The 23,588-nt window shown below is 65.8% G+C and overlaps 1 protein-coding gene across 2 annotated transcripts in view; it reads left to right on the forward strand.

Annotated features, from left to right (window-relative positions):
• The first annotated feature begins 11,840 nt into the window (after nucleotides 1-11,840).
• SLC9A3 (solute carrier family 9 member A3) overlaps nucleotides 11,841-23,588 on the forward strand; it is a 37,547-nt gene continuing 25,799 nt past the window's right edge. For both annotated transcript variants that reach the window (XM_039842860.1, XM_039842859.1), the window contains exon 1: nucleotides 11,841-12,057. In XM_039842860.1, coding sequence (XP_039698794.1) covers nucleotides 11,841-12,057 — 217 coding nt within the window. The remainder of the gene's footprint in view (nucleotides 12,058-23,588) is intronic.

Raw genomic sequence — 23,588 nt, forward strand, 5'->3', positions numbered from 1 at the left:
TCTTTCCGGCTCTGGGTAGCGCTCCCTTGTCTGGATGGGCCGGAGTCGGCGTGCCATCACCGACCGAAGGACGTCTTGGTGACAACTGTGAATAAAGCAGCTATAAACATCGTGTGCGCGTTTCCGTGTGGACACGCGTTTGGGTAAACTCCAAGGGGTGCGATGGCCGGGGGCAGGGGGCGAGGGGCCCGAGTGTCTTGTAAGAAACCGCCAGGCCGTCCTCCAAAGTGGCCACACCGTCACGCGTGCCCACCAGCAGCGGCGAGACCCCCGCAGCCCCGAGTCCGCTGGCGCCTGGTGCTTCGGGCCGGATCTCTGACGGGCGCGTGGAGCTCATCACGGTTCTAATATGTAGGGTGTGGGGCAGCTCGTCCACACGCTCCGTGCCGCCTGTGTGGGAGGCGTCTATCAGGGCGAAGTGTCCATCAGGGTCTCTGGCCCATCCTTAAAGTGGATCGTTGCCTTTCTCATTGTTGAGCTTCAGGAATTCCTTGTGTGTTTACCAGATGTGTCTTTTGCAAATGTTTTCTCCCGGCCGGCGCCTGGCCTTCTTCTTCTCTTGAAAGCGGCTTTCGCAGAGCGGACGCGCTCGGTTTGAACGGGATCCGGCTCACCCGTTGTTTCTCTCGTGGGTCGCGCTTCTGGCGTCCGATCTGCAGAGTCTTTCCACGCCCGAGGGCATCGCTCGTCCCCTGTGCATCTCGTAGGACTCCTGCGGTTTGGCGTTTCACATCGAGGCCCCTGACCCATTCGGAGCTGATCTGGTGAAGGGCGTGAGGTCTGTGTCGAAGTTCGCTTTTCGTTCGTGGACGTCCAGCCGTCCCAGCGCCGCTGGGCGGAGAGACCGACCCTGCTCCGTTGCCTTGTCCTTGCTCCTCTGTCCGAGACCAGGGACGGCATCTCTGCGGGTCCGTTCCCGGCTCCGCGCTGATCTGTTTGTCTGTGACTCCGCCGACACCGCCCGACACCGCCCGACACGGCCCGACGCGGCGTTGGCCGCTCCGGCTGCACAGAGGATCCTGGAGGCGCCGCAGGGGGCCCCGACTCCGTCCCCGTCGACACTGCCCGGGCTCCTCGGGCCTTTCGCCTTCATGTGAACCGAGGGCCAGTTCGCCCCCCGCCGTGACTGGGCCAGCACGAAGGCCTGCGCAGCCCAGCCACCTCCCCCCGGCCCGCGGAGTGCGAGCTGGCGCCTGAGCCCAGCGGAGTGTTCCTGTGAGCGAGGCCGGGAGGGGCAGAAGGGCCTCAAGGACTGAAACACGTTCTGCTGTGAAGTCAACCCCGAGTGTTGGCTCCCCAGGCCCCATCTGAGCGGGGTCACCGGACACTTCTGACGCTGCAGAAGGAGGTCTCCGGGGCCGGAGTCCAAGGCCGCCGGGCTCAGGCCCTGACCGGGGCGGGGTGGCCACCCCGGAACGGAACGGCTCCGCGAGGGCGGCCTCCCTCTGGCTCGGCCACACCCTCCCCTGTTCCAGGTCCTGGAGCTTCAGCTCGAATGTGCCTCGGGAGCCTGGGGGAACTGGGGACAGGGCACTGACACCTGAAGAGGCTGGACAGAGGATGAGAGGACAAAGGGCCAAGAGGCCGTCAGTGTCCCTCCAGGGTCGAATGCTGGACTGAACACGCAGGCGAGCATGTGGAGCAGTGGGGGTGTCTGTGCACCCCCAGCCCCTGTCAGCCCCGAGATCCACCCGGGACACCCTGCTGATGACAGGGGTGCCACAGGCACCACAGCTGGCCCGGGCCCCGCGGTCTCACTGACCAGCAGATTCTCAGACAGGGACAGCGCCCCGCCTGGCACCCCTCGACCCCGAACCCCAAATGACTCTCACACCACCTGGCTGTCCCCCATCCAGCCCCGTCCACCAGCCCTCCGGGCCCCCACAGGGGGCTCCTGATGACACAGCAAGGGAGGCTTGACTCTGGGTCACCACAGGCCACCTCCAACCACCACCCCTCCTCAGAAATGCCCATTGCCCCAAGCCCTGTGTGACGTTACGCCGTGATCCCCAGTGGGGGCGATGCCTGCACAGCTCAGGACAGAGACCGCCCCCTACGAGGCCGTATCCACAGCCTCCAGGCTGGCCCTTCCTGGAGGAAGGGCTTGGCTCTCTGCCCAGCCTGCCCGCCTGTCACAGACACTGCTGCTCTTACTATAATTGGAATTATTATTATTAGCACCGATATTATTATCGTTATTATTATCATGGATGAAGCGGCCGCAGCCTGGGGCAGTGGGTCAGGGAAGGTGTGGTGAGGGAGGCAGGGGACTGGCAGCCACGGAGCAGGACAGCGGCCTGGGACCAACGGCCCGAGCCCAGGCTGGCTGGGCCTCAGAGGCGGGGTGGGGGGGCTTCCGTGGGGTGGCCCCCAGCTCCGCTGCTCTCGGGGGGTGCCCGACAGGCCTTCGGCACAGCTCTCAGGTGGGGGCGGGGTGGGATGGGAGCAGGGGCCGGCCGCCCTGTGGCCTGAGAGCCGAGAGCCAGGCGGCCACCCCGTGGCTGGTGGTCCAGGCGCGGCTGCCGAGGGCGGGCGCTGCACAGACACTCGTCGGGCGCGAGTTAATGTGTAATTCCGCACCCCGTGCGTGCCGTGGGCGTCTCTCCAGCTCAGCTATTGTGTGATAAGAATTTAATGAGGAGAAGGAAAGAAAAGCACTGATAACAGCCTTTTCTCACCTGAGAGGCACCAAGGTCACGGGCGGTGCCGGGAGAGGGCGCAGAGTCCGCTCCCCGCTCCCCGGGCGCCCCTGCACCCCCCCCGCACCCATCCCAGCCTTCACGGGGCCTTCGGGGCGACACCTCCGCACCCGTCTTCATGGAACGTTTCGGGGTGGGGGGCTAGTTTACTGCCGTCTTGGGCTACTTTTACCACAGGCCGCAGCCCTGCGGAGGGGCTTGTCCACACGGGGCGTCCGAGGGGCCCGGGGCGTCCCGGCTCCGTGCGCTCGCCCTTCTCGGTGTCAGACAGCAGTCCAGGGAGGGCAAGGTCAGGGGCGGTGACTGTGGAGTCACACAGTCCCGAACAGGCAGTTCCCTTCCCGCAGGCAGGTTGAGGTGGCAGGCAGGGCAGAGCACAGGCATGTGGGGCTTCAGGCGAGAATGCGGAAGCCATGAACTGGGCTCACCTCTGAGCCCATCCTGCGTCTGGGGGCTGCCAGCGTGCTGACGATCACGGGCCAGCTGCCAGGGGGCAGTGAGGACAGTGACTAAGTGCTGATCCCTGCTGTCCCCAGCACATCCTACCTGGGCGGGGTGGGGCACAGCCGCGGCGCCGGCCTGCCGACCAGGCAGAGGAATGCATCTCAGGGGCGCGTGGGGGCCTCTCCCCGGGCCTGCCCTCTGCCTCTCGTCACCCCAGCCATGCAGCAAGTGACTCCATGCCAGAGCCAGGAGCCCCCTGCTGTGTGGAGGCTGCACCTCTGCCCTCCTCCCGCGGAAGAAGGCAGGGCCCGCACCCTCCCCTGTGGGCACAGCCCCTCCCAGATGAGCGGATCCAGAGGAAAGGTGGACACACACGTGTGTCAGAGAACAGTTCATGGGCCACGCTCTGGGGCTTCCCACCGAGGGGAGATGCACAGAGGTCGCTGTCCTGGTGTCAGGGTACATGCGTGCACACAGCTGGCCCTGCTGACCAGCCCACCCCCTCGCCTGGCACGGGGCAGCCAAGACCCCGCACCGGCCTCCGCTGACCCCGGACACTGGGTTACTGGGCTGGGTGCTGCTGCCATTGGTCCGCCTGACAGATGAGACGGTTAGGCAGAGGCCAAGTCCCCAAAGGCCACACAGTCAGCTGGCGGGGGCAGGAGTCCTCCAGGCCCGGGGGCTGCGGCAGGCCCACCTGCCGGCCGTGCTGCCTGCAGGGAGCATGTCCTGCCTGGGCGACCGGCACCGGGGCCCGGCTCTGAGGCTGCGCGCCGGGTTGACCACTGCAGCCTCCGCTTCCCTGCTCTACAGTGGGACCAGGCAATGCGGGCAGAGTGTCCGGCCGGCCGGTCTGCTGTGAGGTTTCCCAGGGGCATCAGGGGAAACTTGGGGTGGGCACAGGAGCGGCAGCTGCTCGCTGTTGTGACTGTCCTGTGTAGCCGATGCCACTCTCGGAACAGGGAAGTTCAGACACAGGACGACGAGCACATTCATCTGCTGACCGGCACGAAGGACAGTCGCTGTCTGAGGCCGAGCCCCAGGGCAGCCGACGCCTCCCGACACAGCGGGCGCCGGGCCCGCCAAGCCGTGCGCACGCACCGGGGAGGGGGGTGCTCGTAAACACCGGAGGCCCTGCTGGGCGACGGAGACCTTGGTCAGGGGAGCAGGCGCCGGGCTCGGCGGACGCCGCGGGGTCGGGCTCGTGCCTGCAGGAAGCAAACGCCAGCGCCTCTGCGTGGGGGGGCGGCGACGCGGGGCCACTCACCTGGGCTGCTGGCGTCCGGGCCCCGGGCAGGCGAGCCGTGAGCCTGCAGGGGCTGACGGCGGTGGCCTTTCTGCCGGGGACCCTGTGCGGATCCAAGGAAAACACGCTTGTGTTCACAAGCCAAGATGGCAGAAGCGGGCGAGTCTCGGTTTTGAAAATATTATTCCTGAAATCTGAACTTGCAGCTGCAGCTCCTGCCTCTGGGCCTGGGGCCGCCGGCGTCCACCCGGCCTGGCCGGAGGCCGTCCAGGAAGCACACTGGAACTGGGGAGGAAACGCTCGAGTTTATAGTTGTGCACCCTGGGGGGCTGCCGCTGGGGCAGGGGCCGGGGAGTGGCACCTTGCACACCCTGTCCGGGGCACTAAGCTGTGACTCAGACGGCACTGGCCTCCCCAGAATTACACCCTATAAACTCGGCCGCTGCTGTTTCTGGAGAGAAGTCCTGGTTTCTGTCCAACACGACCACGTCTGTTTTACAGCCCGGCCGACCTCGGCCCAGTCCGCACCCACGGGGCCTCGCGGCCAGAACCAGGGCGGGCGCTCGGAGCCCGGCTGCGGGGTCCATCCTGGGCTCTGGGGGGCGGATCCGGATGGGGCTGAGGGACAAATGCAGAGTGGAGACAGTCCCCTCTGACAGGGGGGACGTGGGCCAGAGGGGCGCAGCTGGGCTTGGAGGGGGCCCCTGGGCTTTTGTCTGAGCTGCCTGAAGCCAGTGGTGGCCGGGCGCCACCCCAACACCCCAAGCTGCGCAGAGGCGGCTGAGGGGCCCTCCAGGACCTGCTCTCTGGACGACGGGCTCGGCGTCCCTTCCCTCCTGTCCCACGACCTTGGCGTGGGGCAGTCCCAACTCGGATGGCGTTGCCGTGGCCTGCAGGGGCCCCGTGGTCTGCCGCACGTGGAGCAGGGCCAGGAAGGGCGGCGAGGAGCTGCAGGGGCCGGCTCTCGCGCACAGGCCACCGCCGGCCACGCGCCTGGGCCAAATCCGCCATGCGTCCCGGCCTCAGCTTCCCGTCCGCTGGAAGGAAGCTGTGGTTCCTGGTTTTGTCCTCCCTCAGGCCTGCTTTCGGTCATTCCACAGACGGGGAAGACGAGCCCCAGAAAGGCCACGCGCCCGGCCACGCGCCACGGCCCCCGTGGACGTGCCTGTGTCAGGTGAGCGTGTAGCGAGCACCTGGCAGGCCTCGGTGCCACCGCAGAACAGAGGAAAACGTGTGGACCGAGCAGTGAGCTGCAGAGCCTGTCACGGGCCCGTGACGAAACCGCTGAAGAGGGACGAGCCGGGTGGGTGGCATGTCTGGGCCCCCGGCACAGCCCCCTCGATGCTGAGTCACAGCCACCAGACCCGAAGGGGTGCCGCCTCCCGGGACAGGGTGACGCTTGTCCCCTGCAGCGTCCAGGCAGAAAGCCTCCCCTCCAGCCGCCTCCCTCCCCGGCCGGCCATGGCAGGCTGCCCAGGGCCTGGGGCCGGGGGCTCTAAAGGGGCCCCAGGGGAGGGCGCAGCGCAGGCCCGGCTTCTCCCCGAGGTGTGCACCTGACTGGCCCCTTTCGCCCGCACCAGCGGGAGACTCAGGGAGTGAGGCAGCCATGGCTGGCCCCCCACCCTGGCCCTGCTCAAGTCTTCCTTAGGCCGTGACCAGAGGCCTTTGGGGGCCGCTCCGCCCACCTGGTGGCTCTGAGGGGAGGGGCTGGGCGGGGGCGGGAGGGAGCAGGCCGGGACCTTGACTCTGTGCCCCGGACGCCGAGTGCCCGCGTGAGCAACATTCCCATCTGAAAGGCTAATTTGNGCAACCCCTGGAATGCACAGCAGTAGCCATCAGAGGGGACTTCGCAGCGTGTCGAAGGGTCGAATGTGAAGAGAGGCACCGAAAATCGACGATGCAGCGTCCCGTTCCAGAAGCTGGAACGAGACCATCAAAATCAAAGCGAAGCACGGAGAGGGAGAGACAGCGTTTAAAAGTCTGAGGGGCGGACACAGAAAGGCGGTGGAGAAAATCACCAGCCCGGACTCCGACTCCGAGAAAGGGCTCGCGACGTTGGGGGGCCACGAGCGACATCGCTCGTTGAGAAGAGAGAACACGAAATCCACGAACGTGAGCGGGCGGAGGGCGCCCCAGCGGCCGCGCAGACAGGGGAAGGGCGAGAAGGCTTGTGAACGTCACGCCGATAAACGTGACATTTCTGAGGGAGGGGCGAATTCCTTGAAAATATAATTTACCAAAATGACCACAAAAAGAAACAGAAAGTGTGAATAGCCCCATATTTCTTGAAGAAATTAAATTCACGATAGGAAACCTTTCTGCCCAGAAAACTGCAGACCCAGCCGGCCGTTTGGAAAGAACCCGCCACGGGCGTCTTGCCCCAGGTGGTTCACATTTTTCGAAGCTGCGTAAATCGTGTTTTAAAGTTAACTCTCGTGTTCTAAACCGTCTGTTGCGGGGTGTGGAAATGAGACCGATTTTGGAGTCGATTTCGGAGTCAGACCTCGTTGACCACTCCCCTTCGTCCCGAGCGCCGGGCGCCGCCACGTCCCGCACCCCGGGCGACGTGTGACCCTTCTTTCCCGTCCTGCGGGGCGGCTTTCCTCCCGGCTGGCGAGCGTGGAGGACAGAGCGCGGGGCCTCTGGCCGGCTCTGACCTGCGGGGTCGTTGCCCAGCTGCCTCGGCTGTGTGGGTGCCGCGTCAGGTTAGGGACGCTCGCCTCACCCCCATTCTCGGCGTGCGAAGTTTTCCTCCTTGCTCCGTCTGACTTCCCGGAGGCGGAGGCGGAGGCGGAGGGGGCACGAGGCCCCGCCCCCTGTGCCGAGCAGCCCCTGGCCGGCTCCTCCAACGCCAGCGGGGCCTGGACCGGCGCCCCCTGAGTTTAGCGGCATTCAGCTGGCGCCTTGTGTTTGGGATGGTTCCAGTTTTGTTGGTGACAGGCTGGCTTCTCGGCCTGGTTGGTGGGCCTGGGGTGAGGGGAAGGACACGGTTGATCACCAGCTCCTCCAGCGCCTACTCCTGGGACTTGAGGGTCTCAGTGAGGAGGTGGGGGTTGGGGGTCTGCCCTGACTGTGGGTGGGGTGCCATTTCTGGGGCGGGGGTCCCAGCCAGGGGACGTCAGGGGACACAGCTGTGGTAGGGGTCTCTTCCAGCACTGTGGGCCTTGCCCAGAAAGGAGGGGGAGCAGAGCAAAGGAGGGGTGGTCCAGAGAGCCAGGCTCCCTCCGAGGGATGTGGCCAGGGGTCGGCAGGCCATCAGGAGGCCTGACGGGGACGAGAGGTCAGAACAAGTCTTCCTCAGGAGCTCAGCGGAGTCAGGGACTCCCCGTCCCCAAGGGTGAAGGGGACGCCAAGCCAGGGTCACAGGGGTCAGGGCAGGTCCAGGACCCCTAGGACCTCGACCCTGCCCCAGACCCCCACCTGCTGGGCCCCAGCAGTGGGAGGGGATCGGGTTGTGCCGACGACCTCAGCCCTTGGCCACTGTCCAGCAGGTCGGAGGTCACGTCCTGGGGATAGTGGCCGAGGAGGCAGCGTTGGAGGTGCTGGCTTGACACATGGCTCCCACAGATGCCTCTCGCTTGCCGATGGGCTGGAGCGGCCCTCGGCCTAGAGGCACCACAGGCTGACCCTGGAAGAGCCCGCGCTGGAGGTTCGTCGTGACAGCGATCGGGTCGGACCCGGCCAGTGCCCGCTCCCCGAGGGCCTGGGGTCTCGGTGTCTGGCGCATGGCGGGTGCTCAGCCGCAGTCTCTGGCTGGGCGTGTCTGACTGGGGCCCTCCCCTTCTTTGGGAGCTAGCGTGAGACCATGCTGGGTGCCGAGGGCCTGTGCGTGCAGCCCGCACGGCTTACACTTGACTCTCATCCCTCCCGTGTCGTCTGCAGAAGCGTAGATTCTGGACCCTTATTCACGAGACGTGTTTCAAGACACACGGATGATTTTCATCACTGGAATTTACTGCGACGGACCAGAAGCGATGTTTTTCCCTTTTATTGTCTTAATTTTGAGGTTCAGTTGCTCATGGCAAGCTACTAGATTGCAGCACCTTTGGGACTGTTCATTTGTATTCTGTTAAGATTCCAAGTGCGCCGTGTGGTCACGGCGTCTCCGCGTGCGCTGCGGGCTAGACATGGGTGCCCCCCCTTTGTATGCTGCACTGTGGTTCCCACGGTGGCTGTGCTTGGGGCCTCGGAGGGTGACGAAGGCTAACTGACCTCATAATGGTGGAGCCTGACCCAGCAGGGCCGGGGCCCTTACATGAAGAGGGGAGACAGATGTCCCGTCCCCTCTCCCCTCATGCCTGCGCCCCAAGGAAGGGCCATGCGAGGACACAGTGGCCGTCCCCAAGGCAGGAAGAGGCTCTCGCCAGAACCGAGGCCCTGTCGAACTCGATCTTTTTCTCCAGAATTGTGAGAAAGTAGATTTCCGCTGTTCAAGCGGCACTCCGCCCCGTCCGTGGCAGTTTGCTCTAGACAACCTGCGGGCAAGGCCAGGCCCCCCACCGCCACACTGAACCCCCAGGTGATCCAGACACTGGGGCGCAGGGCGGGGTGGCCTCGTGGTGCTGCTCAGGCCTGCCTGGTGGCCCTGGTGACTATGGCTGTCATCAGCTCATCGCACCCCCTCAGGACCCTGATGGCATGATGACCCCTCCCGACACGCACACACACGCCCAGGCCTCTGGCTGCACTGGGCCACAGGGAGAGCGGGCTGCGCCCTGCACAACCCCAGGGGGCGCTGCTCACAATGGTAGCCCTGGAGAGCTGGCTCCTGCAGCTCTACCTAAAGCCACACAGCCCGGTTAGAGGAAGAGCTGCTGCCCGCCCCTGGCCCCAGTCCTCATGGGGGGCGGGGGAGGAATGGGTCAGGGGGACGTCTGCTGTGAGGGGGGCCACCTTCCCACTGCCACACTGCCCCCAGACCCGGGCTGAGCAGCACGGGGCGCAGACGCAGTCATCGACATGTGCCCACCGACCCTGCAAGCGGCTCTCCTGAGTCTGCTGCCCTGCGTGGCCACCCACGCCCCCCAGGCCATTCAGAGGCTTGCTTCCTGTCAAGTCCCCTCGGTCCTTGGGCAACCGGTGGCCACTCGTGTGGCACACCGTCTGATGGAAATGGCCAGCCTCAGCCTTCACTCTGAACCGCAAACCCATCTGCCTCCAAACTGCCTCCTGGGTCCCAGAAGGAGCTGCTCCCAGGGGAATGCCGGGAGCTCTTCGGACGGGTGCTGGGGAGAACCCTTGAGGGCGGCGTGACTGAGGGTCACTGGCCATCACAGTACATGCTGTTCTGGCTGGCCTTGGCCTCCCTTTGGAATGCGAGGGCATCATCTTCAAAGACGACACCCTTGCACAGGCCCCACCCAGGGGGCGTGGGGTGGGTGGGTGTCTGCACCACGCCCAGCTGGCTCTGCCTCTGGGACAGGAGGCTGAGGCTGGAGCTGGGAGCGACCACCCGCCCACCGTGACCCCCACACAGGGCCATCCTGGCAGCTTCCAGGCCCATAGTCCCATTGCCAGGTGCTGAGGCCCAGACCCTGGGCTCAGCTTGGTCCCGACACCTCCCCTAGGCTCATGACGACCCCCGAGGCTGGCCTCCCTCCCTCACCCGGGGTCCCTGGGCTACCACAGAGGCCTTATGGCTAGAAAGTCTCCCAGGGACCCCCAGCGAAGACCAACACTCTCTGCAGCTCCCTCCAGATGGTCACTCAGCCTCACCCGCCATTCTGCCGGGTCACCCAGTTGAGCATGATTTGAGCTCATTCTCTCTCCACATGACTGATGACCACCTCCCATCCACCAGAAACCAAGGAATGAAGTCATCCAGCCCAGCACTGTCCTTGCCTCCTGAGATCCCGACACACACTCAGATATTAGAAGACGCAGCCATCGGCCCCCACCGCCCCCTGCCCACTCATCCAACCCAACCCGCACCTCTGCGGGGCGCTGTGTGTCAGGTACTGTTTTGGGCACTGGGATGCAGCCATAAGCCTGAGGCCTCCGTGCAGCCCACGGGGAATGGACAGCCCCACGGAGAGGGCAGTCAACAGCAAGTCGAGTGGACAGAGTGTCAGAAGCTGTGGAGGAACACGAGGGGGGGACCGAGAGGTCAGCAGATGCGACACAGAGGTGACCTTAGAGCAAAGCCCCTAGGAGCTCAGGGACCGTGGAGTGGAGGCCCGCAGAAGACAGGGGCACCCGCCAGAGGAGTCTCGGGAGGTTGGGGAGGGGCCTTCCCTTGGAGTTGGAGGGTCCAATGGGACGGCCGACAGGGCAGGCGGAAGGGGTGCAGGCGGGCGGGCGACCAGGGCCGCCGTGCTGAGTGGTGGCTGGTTCTGTTTGTATTTTGCAGGTAGAGCAGACAGGTTTGCTGAGGTGGGGAACGGTGGGAGCTGAAGCAGAGGCCAGGTGTGCTTCCTAGGTGTGGGGCTGGACAGACATGGGGCAGCTCCTGCGGAGGCTGCAGGCTGGGTTTGGAAGAGTGAGGTGCCCCTGCATGGTGGAGTCTGACAGGCCCACGGCGCAGGCAGCAGGGAGTTGACGTGGACCCCACCTCCCATGTCAACCTAAGCGGAACCCTGCCCTGGAAAGGACATTCCAGGCCCTAGCCAGAGGTGGGAGCAGGGCCACTGGGCGCTGATGTCGGGGGAGGCGTGGCCCCCTCTGGGGAGGAGCAGCCATGGGCTTGGTTGGGTTCAGCAGCACTCAAGGTGAGGCTGCAGGGGCCCTGGCTTTTGACAGGTTGTGGGATCCTGTTAAGAAATGCAGGTTCCCTGGAGGGCAGCAGGAGCCCGGCAGCCTGGTGCCCTCTGGCCCTCGGGCCCCCAGTGCAGTGCGCACAGCCCGGGTCCTGGCTTGGGGCGACGGTTTCCACGGCGGCTGAGCTCCCGGTTTCCACTCGGGAGCTGAGCGCATGCCACTGAGGGGCGTCAGAGGCACCCGGAGCCCACCACCCTGCAGCCAGAGGGACCCCGGCGCAGCCCGCACCCCGGCACGGCCCGACACCCCTGAGGCGGGCGCTGTGCTCCGCCCCCAAGGGAGGCTGTCGCCCATTGCCCTGCGGCCAGACCGCCGCACGGACCTCGCGGCCTGTGCCCTGCAGACCCAGGCTCCAGGACAGGGCGGGAGCAGAGAGGGCGCAGGCCGTGCGGGAGGGGGACAGAAGGGATCGGGCGCTCGGGGGTGGGGAGGTGAGGTCAAGCGGCCGGTCAGACCCGGCTGGGCGTGCCGGGCGCGCGGCGGTGTCTGAGCTCGCGTGCGCGCAGCGGGGGCGGGAAGGCCCCGCCCCGGGGCGGGAGGGGGCCGCCAGATTAAAGGCCACCCCGGCGGGCGGGGACCGGGACAGCAGCCTGCACCCTGAGCGCTCTCGGCTGCGCGCGGGCCAGCGCGTTCCCCCGAGCGCAGCCGGAGTCACACGACATGCGCGTCCGGACAGGGCGCTGAGCGGTGCGGGGATGTCTGGGCGCGGGGCCCCGGGCCCCGGTTGGGGGCTGCTGCTGGCGCTGCTGCTGACGCTGCGTGAGGTGCCGCGGGCGCTGGGCATCGAGGAAGAGCCCAGCGGCGCTCAAGACGCAAGCCAGGGCTTCCAGGTGGTCACCTTCGAATGGCACCACGTCCAGGACCCGTACATCATCGCGCTCTGGATCCTCGTGGCCAGCGTGGCCAAGATCGGTGAGCGGCTCTCCCTCCACCAGCCCCGCTCCACGCGCGGACCTGGGGGACCGCGCCAGCGCGCCTGGGACAGAGCCGGGCGCTCGCGCCGCTCTCCTTCCTGTCTGTGTCGGGTCCGCCGTCTTCCCTGGGGACCGGGCGCGTCCAGCGTCATCGCCCCGCCGCCAGCCTGGAGGAGTTGGGTCAGGCAGGGCGAGGCTCGGGGGCTGCGAGCCTGGCCGGGCCCGGAGCTGCAGTCCCGGCCGCGGAGGGTCATGGGTCCCACGCGCTCCGGGCTCCCCGGGTCCCGCCTTCGGGGCTCGGGTCTGCCCTGCGCGCGCCGCGCCGCTCCGCCCTGGGGCTCCTGCGCCGGGTGTTCCCTGTCGGGCGAGGGGGCTTTGATGCCCTGAGAGAGAAAATGTCCTAGCGGGTAGGCGCCGGAGTGATGTTTTGTTTCCAGTGCAGAAGGCAAAACGGTGCCACTCAAAATTAAACCCTGCAAAATGCTATTTATAGGAGCGATTTTTCCAGCGAGAAGGTCTCTCTCTTTAAAGTCCCCGTCCTCAGACTTCTCCTCTGAGCTCGCTCCAGTGAGCCAGCAAGTGGGGTGGCAGGGCTGCCGGCAAGGTGAGGGGAAGGTCAGCGTCCCGAAGAGCCACAGAGCCACAGTTTGTGCTGCAGGTCCTGGGAAGGCGGTGGAGGTGTGATGCCATGTGTGACTTACCAGGTGGAGCCTGGGGGAGGGCCAGTGGGAGCCCCATCTGAGGACACGCTGCCCCCCACGGGACAGTGGGTGGCAGGGACGGGGGAGGAGTGAGGCAAAGAGGAGAGGTTCCCTCTGGAGCTCGGGGGCACCGACGTCCTGGGTTTGGGGGCGAGACCTCAGAGAACTCGGGGTGCTGGGCAGCTGTTCCCCCTTCACTTCCCGCTTAGGCCAAGGCTCCTGCAGGTCTCCCGCCCTCTGCTGCTTCTGAGGAGCTCTCTGGGTTCCCTGCCTCCGGCCTCCGTTTTCCTGGCGCCTGTGTAGCTGCCTGGCCCTGCTGCCTGGTCACAGTGCTCATGCATCCCCCATGGGCTTCCCCCTGGGGGGATGTGGTGTCAGGAGTGGAAGGTGAGCACCCAGAGAGGGTCTCATGCTGCGTCTCTGCTGCCGAGTCTCCGAGTCTCCGTCAGGGAAGGGCCCACACTGCCCCGGCCCGTCCTGCATGGCAGGGCCGGCCTCACCCTGGGGCTCTGGGTGTGCCCCAAACTGAAGCTCACACGGTTCCCCTAAGAACGGCCCCAGTTCTGCGACAGAGGGGCCGGTCCCTTCCTCTGCCACCTCCTCTCTTCCATGAGGCCACGGGAAGGATGATGACGTGAAGGGTGGACCCTGGGGAGTGCAGCACCCAGCGTTTTTCCGTGCGGCCCCAGTGTGCCGGCTGGAGCCTGGCTCTGAGGGTCCAGGGACAGCCGCCAGGGCACCAGCGGGTCAGCAAGAAGGGAGCGCACTGACCCGAGAGTTAGCCTGGCCCGCGATGAGCCGTGACTGCAGGTGTCCGAGCACAGGACCGTCCTGAGAGGGCCTCCTCCTGGGCAGGGTGGGCACAGGCGCTCGGACACAGCCTGACAGTGCCATGTCCCATCTGTGTGGCCCCTGGGATCACAGGTCCCACTCGCAGGGTAAGAGGGGGCTGTCAGGACAACAGGGGTGCATCCCAAGTGAAGACCCCGGGCGGCCAGCCTGCGTGCCCTGGGCGGGGCCTGGCCTCAACGCTGCCCGCACAGTCCCAACTTAAAGAGTAAGCTGGGGCCCTCCGCATACCCAGCCCTCGCCCAGCCCTTCCCTCTTCCTAGCCCTCCTGTGCCCCGGGAACCTGGTCCCCTGGGGTCCCCTGCACCGACCCTGCCCAGGTCCCCAGGGCCCCCCTCATGGCTCAGCATGGGCTTCACTGACCCAACTCTTCCTGCTCGCTGGAGCCCCTCCCTGCCTTGTCCCACCCTCCTTTCCCATGCGCCTTGGAGCCCCGCTCCTGAGCCCCGGCCCAAGGTGTCCCCACAGCTCGCTCTCGCCCCTGCGCCCCACACCCAGGACCCCTGCAGCCGGGGTCCCCCACCTCTAGCCCAGGGATCCTCGCAAGTGCAGCTGCCCACGCCAGGCACCTCGGCGCCCGCATGCCTCGCAGCCCTCCCGCCTCGAAGCCAAAGCTCAGAAACGAGCCGGCCCACTCGCGCGTGGCCCCACAAACCAGGGTCACGTCGAGCCAGCCACCGCGCCCCAACAGGGCAGACCCCCTGGGCTCGACGCCCCCCGAGGCTGGGGCTACCCCACAGAATCCACCGTGCTCCGTGCGGCGCAAAGCAGACTTCTGGTCTCTGCTGCATTAACCGCAGGGGCTCCCCACTGCCCAGCCCTCTGATGTGGGTCCCCCTCACCCCACCGAGAACTCGGGACTTACACTTAGTCCTGACCCGGGGACCAGGCCCGCTCCGACGTCTCCCTTCGCGGCCAAGCCTGGCGCCCCGGCCCGCGAGCCGCACAGACCGCGCATGCGCGGGCCTCGGCCCGGCGGGGCACGGTCTGCGCACAGACACGGAGTGCGCGTCCCCACAGCCCAGCGGGGTGCTCGCTGAGCCGCGTGGCCCCTTCCTCGTTCGGGGTGGTCAGGGCCAGTCCAGTCTCGTCACTCCAGCAGAAGAGCTGCGTTTATTCTGACTCCGCACGTGTGTTGAGTGTCTCACGTGGCGCTAAGTGCATTGTGGCCCCACTTGTGTTGGAGAGGTCGGGTTGCTTCCAGCCATTTGTAACCTCGTTGGGGAAACAAGGAGCAGGGGACCCCGAAACGCATGTTTCAAGGCAGCATCTCACTGAGGCACCTGGGGACAGAGAGAGGCGGAGGGCAGCGTCTCAGCCCCGCCCGGCGGCCTGGGGTCCCGGGTCCCGCCCCTGGAAGCTGCTGCCACAGCAGCGCGGGGCACGATAAGGAGCAGGTACGGCTGCCGCGCCCACAGACCGCGAGACCCCAGGCCTGCAAAGGGTTTGCTGCGAGCTCCCCACCCACATGCCCTGGGGCCTCCTGCAGGTGCATCTCCAGGAAATTCGGGGGGAGAAGGGAGGCCGCTGAGGCTGCGGAGCCCTCTGCAGCTCAGGGCTTAGTGGAGGCCGAGGCCGAGGGCCCTTCTGCAGTGGGACAGTGTCTGCCCCTGGGTGGATGGCCCTTCCCCTGGCCCCGCCTAGGCCCTGAGACATGCGCTCCCCAGGGAGTCTCAGCCCACAGCTGCCCACACCACGGTCACTCTGAGCCTTGGACCAGGCCAGGCTTTCTCTCTCTAAAATTCTTCTGTTCCCGGGGACTGAAGGCTGGCCTGGCGCCAGGCCTAGGCGGCTGGCCAGGCTGAGACAGTGAGGCTGTGGGCATCGCTGGGTGGGGCCCGCCCGGGGCAGGGGTCCAGGCAGCTTCTGGAGACAGAGCCCTGGAGGTGGCAGGGTGGCCGGGGAAGGTGCTCCTGGACGGAGGGGAGGTTGCAGTGTCGGAGGCTGAGGGAGGCTGAGGCAGGCCCGTGGGGAGGCCAAGACAGTCCAGCCGCAGGCCCGGGAGGACTTTGGTCTCCACCACGGTGGCCAGGAGGCAGGGACTCGGTCAGCTCTGGGCTCTCAGACCATTGCCCCGGCTGTGGGGCGGAAAGCAGACAGGACAGGCACCAGAGCAGAAGCTGGGGTGGGGGCAGTTGGAGGCCAGCGGAGTCCATTCGTTCACAAGCCCCAGGCCAGGGACACTTCAGAGCACAGACAGCTCAGGTGCCCAGCTGACGTCCCTGTGGGTCTTGGGATTAGGGGGGGCACCAGTTGGCCCTGAGCCCCACGCCGACCCCAGACAGCGTGGACTGGAGTCGGCGGGGTAGGGGGCAGTGTCTGGTGTGGGGAACTGGCAGACACCTCATTTGGGGACACACTCTGGAAGCAGAGCTCTCAGCACCAGGGGTGGGGGCGAGGGTACCCCGACTTTGGTCTGAGCCACTGGGAAGTGGGGAGGAAGTGGGGGGAAGGCGGGGACTCCTCGCAGGGCTGAGGGTCTGCATGTTCGCCTCTCTCCAGGGAGACGGCAGCCCCACTGTCCCCCACCAGGAGGACGGAAGGGCCGCCCCAAGCCACAGTGGGTTGGGGAGAGGACTCCGGTGGCTGACGGAGGCTCAGGGTGGGTGTCCAGGTGGCCTCTCCCTCCCCAGCAGCAGCGAGTCCTCTGAGACCCCGTGCCCCCCGACCCAACGCCCCAGCCTGCTGTCTTCGGCAGTGCTTCTCCGTGGGGCCTGGCCCGGGTGACCCCGGGCGCCGTGAGGAGCTGCGGGGGGCTTCAGGGCCCTGTCTGGAGCCGTTCGCCTGCTCCGCGCCCCAGAAGCTGTGCCAGTTTGTGGGTTGTGCTGTCTGCGATGCATGCGGGAGGGCCCGTCACTTGGACTCCGAGCCACTGCCAGGCCCTGTGTCTCTGCACCCCAACTCCTGCCACTTCCGAAGCCCTCTCACAGGGACGTCTCCTGCGACCAGCCCCCAGCCCTGTGGCGCCGGACCCACCTGGGCGCAGGGCCACCCACCGCCTCGCTTATCTACCTAGGGCGCTGGGGGACCTGGGCTGTGGCTGTGTGACTTCTGCCTAGACCTCCTGCCTCATGTGGGTCTTCCCGAGGCACAGCCAGCGGGCGCTGGGCGTCTGCCTGAACCCCGTGCCAGGCTGTGGGGTGGGTTCCCCTCAGGGTTGGCTTCACGTGCTCTGGGTTTAGACTGGGGCCCCTGGTGCTGAGCCTGACCCCGTCACCGCCACCCCATGGTCTCCCAGCAGCATCCTGTCCCCCCTGCACCCGCCAAATTTCCCTCATTCCTCTGGAGGGGTCACATGAGAGGATCTAGAGAACGTAGGTGGCCTAGAAAGGCACGGTGACCCGTGAGAGTTCCTGGTGGACTCTGTCCTCCCACGAGTAGACCAGTCAGGGAGCCCTCGTGGACCCCAGTCCTGACAGGACGAGGCCAGGGGCCCTGCAGTGGGACCTGTCATCTAGGGCCTGGAACCAGGGGCTTTCCAGAGGCTCCATGCTGGAGGTGTAAAGTCTCGTGTTTCAGGAACTGCCCAGGGGGAATCAGCCCCGGCTATAAAACAATCCCTGGCTTTGGGAACTAAGGTATTGCCTAGAATATCCTGAGGGAGGGGGGCAAAGGTCACGAAGTGTACTAGGGCCCAGGCCTGCCTGCTCCTCAGAGGGGACTCCCCAGGAAGCCTCCCACCTGGGCCAGCTTCCGGCAAGAGAGTTCCGGGGCACCAAGCTCCTCTGCGAGGCCTGGCCCGGGTCACGCATGGCCAGCCTCGGCTCACGCGTGCTCTGTGAGCAGGGCTTTGCGGAGACCTGTCTCTGGGCTCTCCATCTTGGAACTTCGTCAGCCTAGCATTTTATTCTTCGCAGGCACATCAGCCCCGAGCCCCTCACTGCTAGCTCGCGCCCCTCCTGGAAGGCTCCGCTCTGGCCCAGTGTGCCCGGCCCGTCGCCATGGTCCCCAGCAGCAAGGGCAGCTCAGAGTCGGGGTCCCTGTCCACACACCCTCTCCCGGCGTGTGAGGCGAGTCCCTTTCAGCAGCGAGTTTCACCAGGATCTATGCACCTGAGGGGTTGGAGTGCTCAGTGTGTGATGGATGAGGCCAGCCAAAGTCAGGGGCAGGGCCGGCCAGGGCCCGAGCTCCCCTCAGCTCCTGGGACCTCCTTGCCTGAGCTGTCTCAGAGAGGGCTCTCCCGCTGTCCCCTGCTGGGGAGCTGGGTCCAAGCAGAGCCCACTTCCCCGCCCCTCTGTGCTGGAGCCCACATTGGGTGGTCCCCGCCTGTGCCCTGCACTGCGTAAAGCTGAGAGGGGCCGGGGATGTTCCCGGCGTGAGGCTCTGCGCTGGCCTCCACCCCACCCGCCTCCCTCTGGTCCCCAGACACCGACCTCCAGCCTGATCTCTTCGTACCTTTGTCTTCTAGCTTCTCCAACTCTATTCAGGGCTGAGGAAAGGGCATTGCTGGGTGAGCCCAGGTGCCCACAGAGCCCATCAGACTGGGGGTGGTGAGCTCAGGGGTGCGTGGGCTCCCACCCACCCCACTGTGGCCCTGTGGTGCACTGGCTCCCCTTGGCTCATGCTGAAGCCCAGACTCCCCACCCCCACCACACAGACACACTGGGCTCACACACACACACACACACACACACACAGAGGCACACGCACACGCCCCTTCCCCAGGCAGGCTGGTCTCCAAGGGGCTGAGCCCCACCTCTCCTAAGCTCAGAACCCTCCGGCCCCTCAGCCCCCAGCCCCGAGGACGCCTCCTCATCTAAGTGGGGCCGCAAAAGCAGGGACTGTGTCTGAGCCCTGCCTGCCCCCAGCCATGCGTCTGCCGATTTGCACGTGCAGCATGACAGTAGAATGAACGCATCGATGACTGTCACCTCGTCACCTGTTTGTGAGCTCCCTCCAAACTTCGGGTGCTGGGCCTGCAAAGAGGCTCGCTAAGCTCCTTGGCTGGCCACATTCTTTCTCCAAATTGCCACACGGCCTCCTGTGAGCTGAGCGGCACACCCAGTGGCAACACCCACTGAATGCGACGCCAGCATCAGCTCAGAGCACGGTGGGTGTGTTGGAGTTCAGGGTGGATGCATCATTGCCCCACACGGCGCTGGGTGGGCCAGGTCCCTGGGAGACACCATGCTCGCCTGTGTGGGTCTAGAGCACCCTCCACCACAAACCAAAATCTGCCCTGTCCACCCCGTGTGGCCTTCCAGAACAAGACAGAATGGATCCTGCGGGTCCCGGCATGCCGTCCTCCAGGGACACAGAGGCCCACCGGATCCTGGCTTGTGCACATCCCGGGACAGAGCCTGGGCTGGGGTCCGCCCACTCGGCCCCGCAACCTCTCCCAGGCTTGACGGTTTGATTTACTGATGTGGCCTCGACACACTTGGGGTTCCAGCAGCGACAGCTCTGGCCACCGGGAGAGGGCCCCGCAGCGTGATATTCATTCAGCAGATGCTGGTGCCACCGCGTGCCTGGCACCCAGACCTCCCACAGAGGGTGGCATTCCTGTGTGGGGACAGGCAGACGGGGTCACGGCACCACATGCAGCAGTGACAAATGATGGAGGAGGGAGCCCCGTGGTGAGGGTAACAGCATTTCCGGGGTGCACCAGCAGTGCAGGGCGCTGGGATGGGCGTGTGTGGGCGTTTGGGGAGCAGCTGGCGGAGCCGGCTGAGGTCGGAGGAGCCAGGGAAGTGGGAGCTTCTGAGGCGAGGAGCCCCAGGGCCACCGGGAGGAACAGGGTTCCCCGGGCTGGGGGTGGCGGCCGCTCAGGCCTCCGAGCAGAGCTCCCGGGAGTTTGTAATGTTAAGGGCCCCTCTGATTCGTGAGATTGTCCCATTAGCATGTTCAGATAAACAGCCAGACAACCCAAGTGAATGCTCGCTAGGGGCAGACCAGAGGGACAGGGTCTGCCCCCAGGGCCTCTGGAGGCCCAGTGACAGGCCTGAGTCTCTGAGGCCCTTCCAGGCTGTTGATCGGGTCGCCAGGCCTGCCCCACCCCAGCAAGGCTCAGGGCTGGGACGCGGGAGGGGGCAAGGTGGCCCACTGCCAGACCTAACCTGCACGCAGGGGTGGCACCTACACATGCTGACCACCCACCAGCCAGGGCCGAGTCCCACGCGGAGGCGTGGGCGGCTCCCATGGGGTGCGTACTCCCGTTCTCCAGGTCACACGAGGTGCCACATCTGGGCCTGGGGCCCTTCCTTGCAACTGGCTGCGTCTCAAGTGCACATCTAAAGCCCAAGGGTTCACTCAGGTCTGGAAAGAGGTGAGAGCCTGTGGTTTACCTGGTGAGGGTCAGAGTCCAGGCTGGGAGATCGGATGGCAGCCAGGCTACCATCTGGGGGGCAGTCCAGATGGGCCTCAGAAGGGAGGGGCCCTGGCTGAGAGGAACTAGGGGGAGCACGCTCAGGCTGAAGCACCAGCCCCGGGGGCAGATGGGGGAGGGGGGTGGCTGGGGCCCTTGATGGAGCAGGGGAGGGGAGGGTTATCCACGTTATCTCCCCTCCCCCAGAGAGCGCTCTGCTTCGGGCACAGACGTGGCCCCTGCGGGCAGACCAGCGTCAGCTCCAGGAAGGCGTCCTGTGAGCCACCCAGGGCGGGACCTCCAGCCTCGGGGGCACAGGCAGATGGCCCCTTCAAGGCCCACCCTGGGCCCAGGGAAGGAGCAGGGCTGGGGGGCGGGGGGGCGGGGAGGGCCAGACTCTGCTTCTTCCATCCACGAATTCACCACCTGCCGAGCTGTCATGCCAAAGTCCAACAGGGCTTGGAAAAGGGTTTCTTGCAAGGGCAGGATGGGAAAGCTGGAAGCGCCTGTGTCTAACAGCTTGCGGGGGGAACGCAAAGGGTGGAAACCACCTGTTTGCTGGGGCCGTTTCCTCTTGGACTTAGCGAGCCTAGGTTTGGGGTGCAGTGAGCACAGAACTGTGGCCTCCCCCGTATGCTTTCCCTTAGAACTTGGCCCCCACGTGCTAGGCGCTCAGCATAGTTCGCCCTCCACTTGCTAGCTGGACATGGACAGCGACAGGGCAGGGCCGCCGAGGAGGCCTGCATGCCTGCCTGTCCGTGTGCAGTTGTGTGTGCACGTGCGCATTGGTTTCCGTGAGGCTGAGGGCTTCGGCCTGTGGCACTAAGATCTATTTCTCACGTGGCCATGGACGCTGGGCCTGGGTTGAATCCTAGCTCTGTGACTCCCTGGGGGCCGCAAGCCCCTCACTTTTCTCTGTGGCACCAACACCCCCGAAGAGGGTCAGTGAAGAGTGGGTGAACCGTGGGCCAGGACAGACCATGGCAGACGGTCAGGTGACATCCACTGCAATTGAGTTATCGTCCCCCCACACACATCTGCCGGAGTGCCGGCATGGCAGCTGTTGAACCCTGACTGTGTCACTAGGCCAGGTGGTGTGTTGTCCCCCTTGCTTTCCTCCAGGGGATCCTTGAGCTTGGGGCTTAGCCACAGCCTCGCCCCTACGCTCTGCTCTGAGATGGCTGGAGCCGCTCCCGGACACTGAACCTCTGGGAGGCAGTGACAGGCTGAAGCCCATCTGCTGCGCTGGTGCTGGGCACCCCTGTTCCCAGGCTTGCTCTGGGGCCCTGCCCTGGGGGCGCCTGGGGGCTTTTCAAGCTGGAAAGGCCTCTGTGACCAAATGACACACTCTCAGTGGGTCAAGCCTCTAACGGGGACAGCCAACTCCCCCTCCCCCAGTCCATTCCCCTGGGAGCCTAGCCTTTCCCACTGGGGTGGGAACTCAAAGACCCTCCAGGGCCTCCCACATGCTGGCTCCCGTCTGGGCTGCTGCAGCCTCTGTGAGGGCAAGCCGCTGCCCCTCTGAGGCTCGGCCCCTGCAGTGGGGACATGGCCAGCAGCCCTATCTCCCTCAGCCCTGCCTGGGCTGGATTCAGCAGGGGAGAGTAAAAAGAGCCTGGTGGACCTTCTGTGGGCGCTGTAATCACCCGTGCTGTGCCCCACACGTAACAAGAGATCAACAAACAATAGCTGAATGGAAGCAAAAATCCCGAGGCGGCCACACAATAGCTCTGGACACCGAGATCCGAGATCCGAGATCTGAGATCCGAGGCTGGTGCCGTGGTGCCCAGCAAGGGCAGGGGCCAGTGCTCTCTGATGCTGGGCAATGAGGGGGCGTGACCGTGCCCCCGCCACCTGCTACCTCAGCTTCCTGGTCCTCACCCATCCTGGGGGTGGGAATGATTTCGTGGCCTCCCCCCGCTGGGTGCTGGCTTCCACTCGCTGAGTGCCCAGCTGCAGGGGCGGCCTCACAGGATGGCCAGGCTTGTGAAGAGGGGACAGCCCTGGGATGGGTGTCGCCCGCTCAGGCACCTCACCCACTGCCACCGGTTACCTGTCCTGCCTCCACGATGGAACAGTGTGGGGCTGGCTGATCTCTAGTGCAGTGTGGCTAGGATCCTGGGGTCATCACAACAGCCATTTAAAAATACAATCAGTGAACAGAACAGGGAGCAGGTATGGGATGGGGCCTCTGGACACTGTCACCACATGCAGGTGTCAGCAGGTCCAAGCACAGCCCCCCCTCACCCCCCAGCTCAGCTTTCCGCAAGATAAACTGGAAAAGGAAGGCGGTGTTAAGTTTCTGAGGCTGCCCCGGCTGTCAAAATCCTTCACTCATTAACTCAATAATGCTCAGCCGGTTCCGCTGGCCACGGCCGGTGTGAGCCTTGCCCCATGCCCTGTATTCTGGGGCCTTGGGGCCTGAGGGGAGCACGTCCTGGCCAGCACCCTGTCTGGCCAACCAGGGTGCCCCCCACGGGAGGCACTGGCAGGTGCAGGATGGGCACAGGTGGCGGGCAGCCCAGGGATAGCACAGGCTCTGCTCTGCAGACCAGCGAAGCCACCCCAGCCTCGCCAAGGCTCCCCCAGCTGGAGCCCCCGGCCCCTCTTCCTGACCCTGTGGCGTCCTCCAGAGACGGAGGGGGAGAGGACCGAGTGGCCTACTCCACACGCGCCCTGCCCGAGATGCCAGGGCACCGCAGTGGCCTTCCCAGTGTTAGGCCTGGTTTCCTCGCCACCCGAAGATCCGGCCAGTGTCCGCGAGCTGCCTGCGGGTGGGCGCCAGGCTACTGCTGAAGAGCAGCGCGCCGCCCGCCTTCCTGCCCCGGTCCGACCCGACGTGGCGCCGTCGCACCCGCTCCCAGGGAAGGAGCAGCACGGAGGCCGCTGCCCTGGAAGCTCTGTCCTTGGCAGAGCCCTGGCCCGCGCCACGTCTGCGGCGGCCGGCACCGGGGCAGCGCGCTGAGGGCAGGCGGCCCGGAGCTCCGTGGGGCGCTCGTACCAGCCCGGCCGCCCGCGCGGGTGTTCAGCTGTTTCCGGCCCCAATCCCTGCGGCCAGGCCCCGCTGCCGGCGCGACCCGTGAAACAGGTCACCCTCCTGGCGAGAAGGTGCCCCTGCTTCTTCACACACCGCTCAGGAGGGTGGCGCGCCGCGCACCCACCCTCCCGCCACGGGAGCCCCGCGGGCAGCCCACGCCCGGGCGGAGGACGGGGGCGTGTGCGCGCCGTGGGGGGGCCTTGCGTGCCGTGGGGGGCGTGTGTGCGTGGGGGCCCTTGCGTGCCATGGGGGGCGTGTGTGCGCCGTGGGGGGCGTGTACGTGGGAGCTGCGTACTTTCTGTGCCTCCAAACAATAAACCCAAACCGAAGGAGGGGTGGGTCGCTTTCCCCTTCGGTTTTCCCCGAGGGGTGGGAAAAAGCACCTGCCTTGCAGGAATCTGATATTTATCTTACACTCTCGTCTTACGATGAGGAAACCTTTTGGCTAAAAGGGATAAAATACTAATAACTTGTAAGAGGCAAGACCGGTCTGGCCTACAGAAAGACGTCCAACGTGCAGAAACGTGACTCTGGTCCCCCGTCTGGGCGCTGCTCCGTGGGGGACCCTGCAGGGCGGGGCAGCGCCTGCCCTTGGTCCCTGAGTATCTTGCATCTAGGGCAAGCTGTGAGATGTGGGG

The sequence above is a fragment of the Pteropus medius genome, unplaced genomic scaffold (assembly GCF_902729225.1).
Source record: "Pteropus medius unplaced genomic scaffold, Ma_sr-lr_union100, whole genome shotgun sequence".
NCBI lineage: Eukaryota > Metazoa > Chordata > Mammalia > Chiroptera > Pteropodidae > Pteropus > Pteropus medius.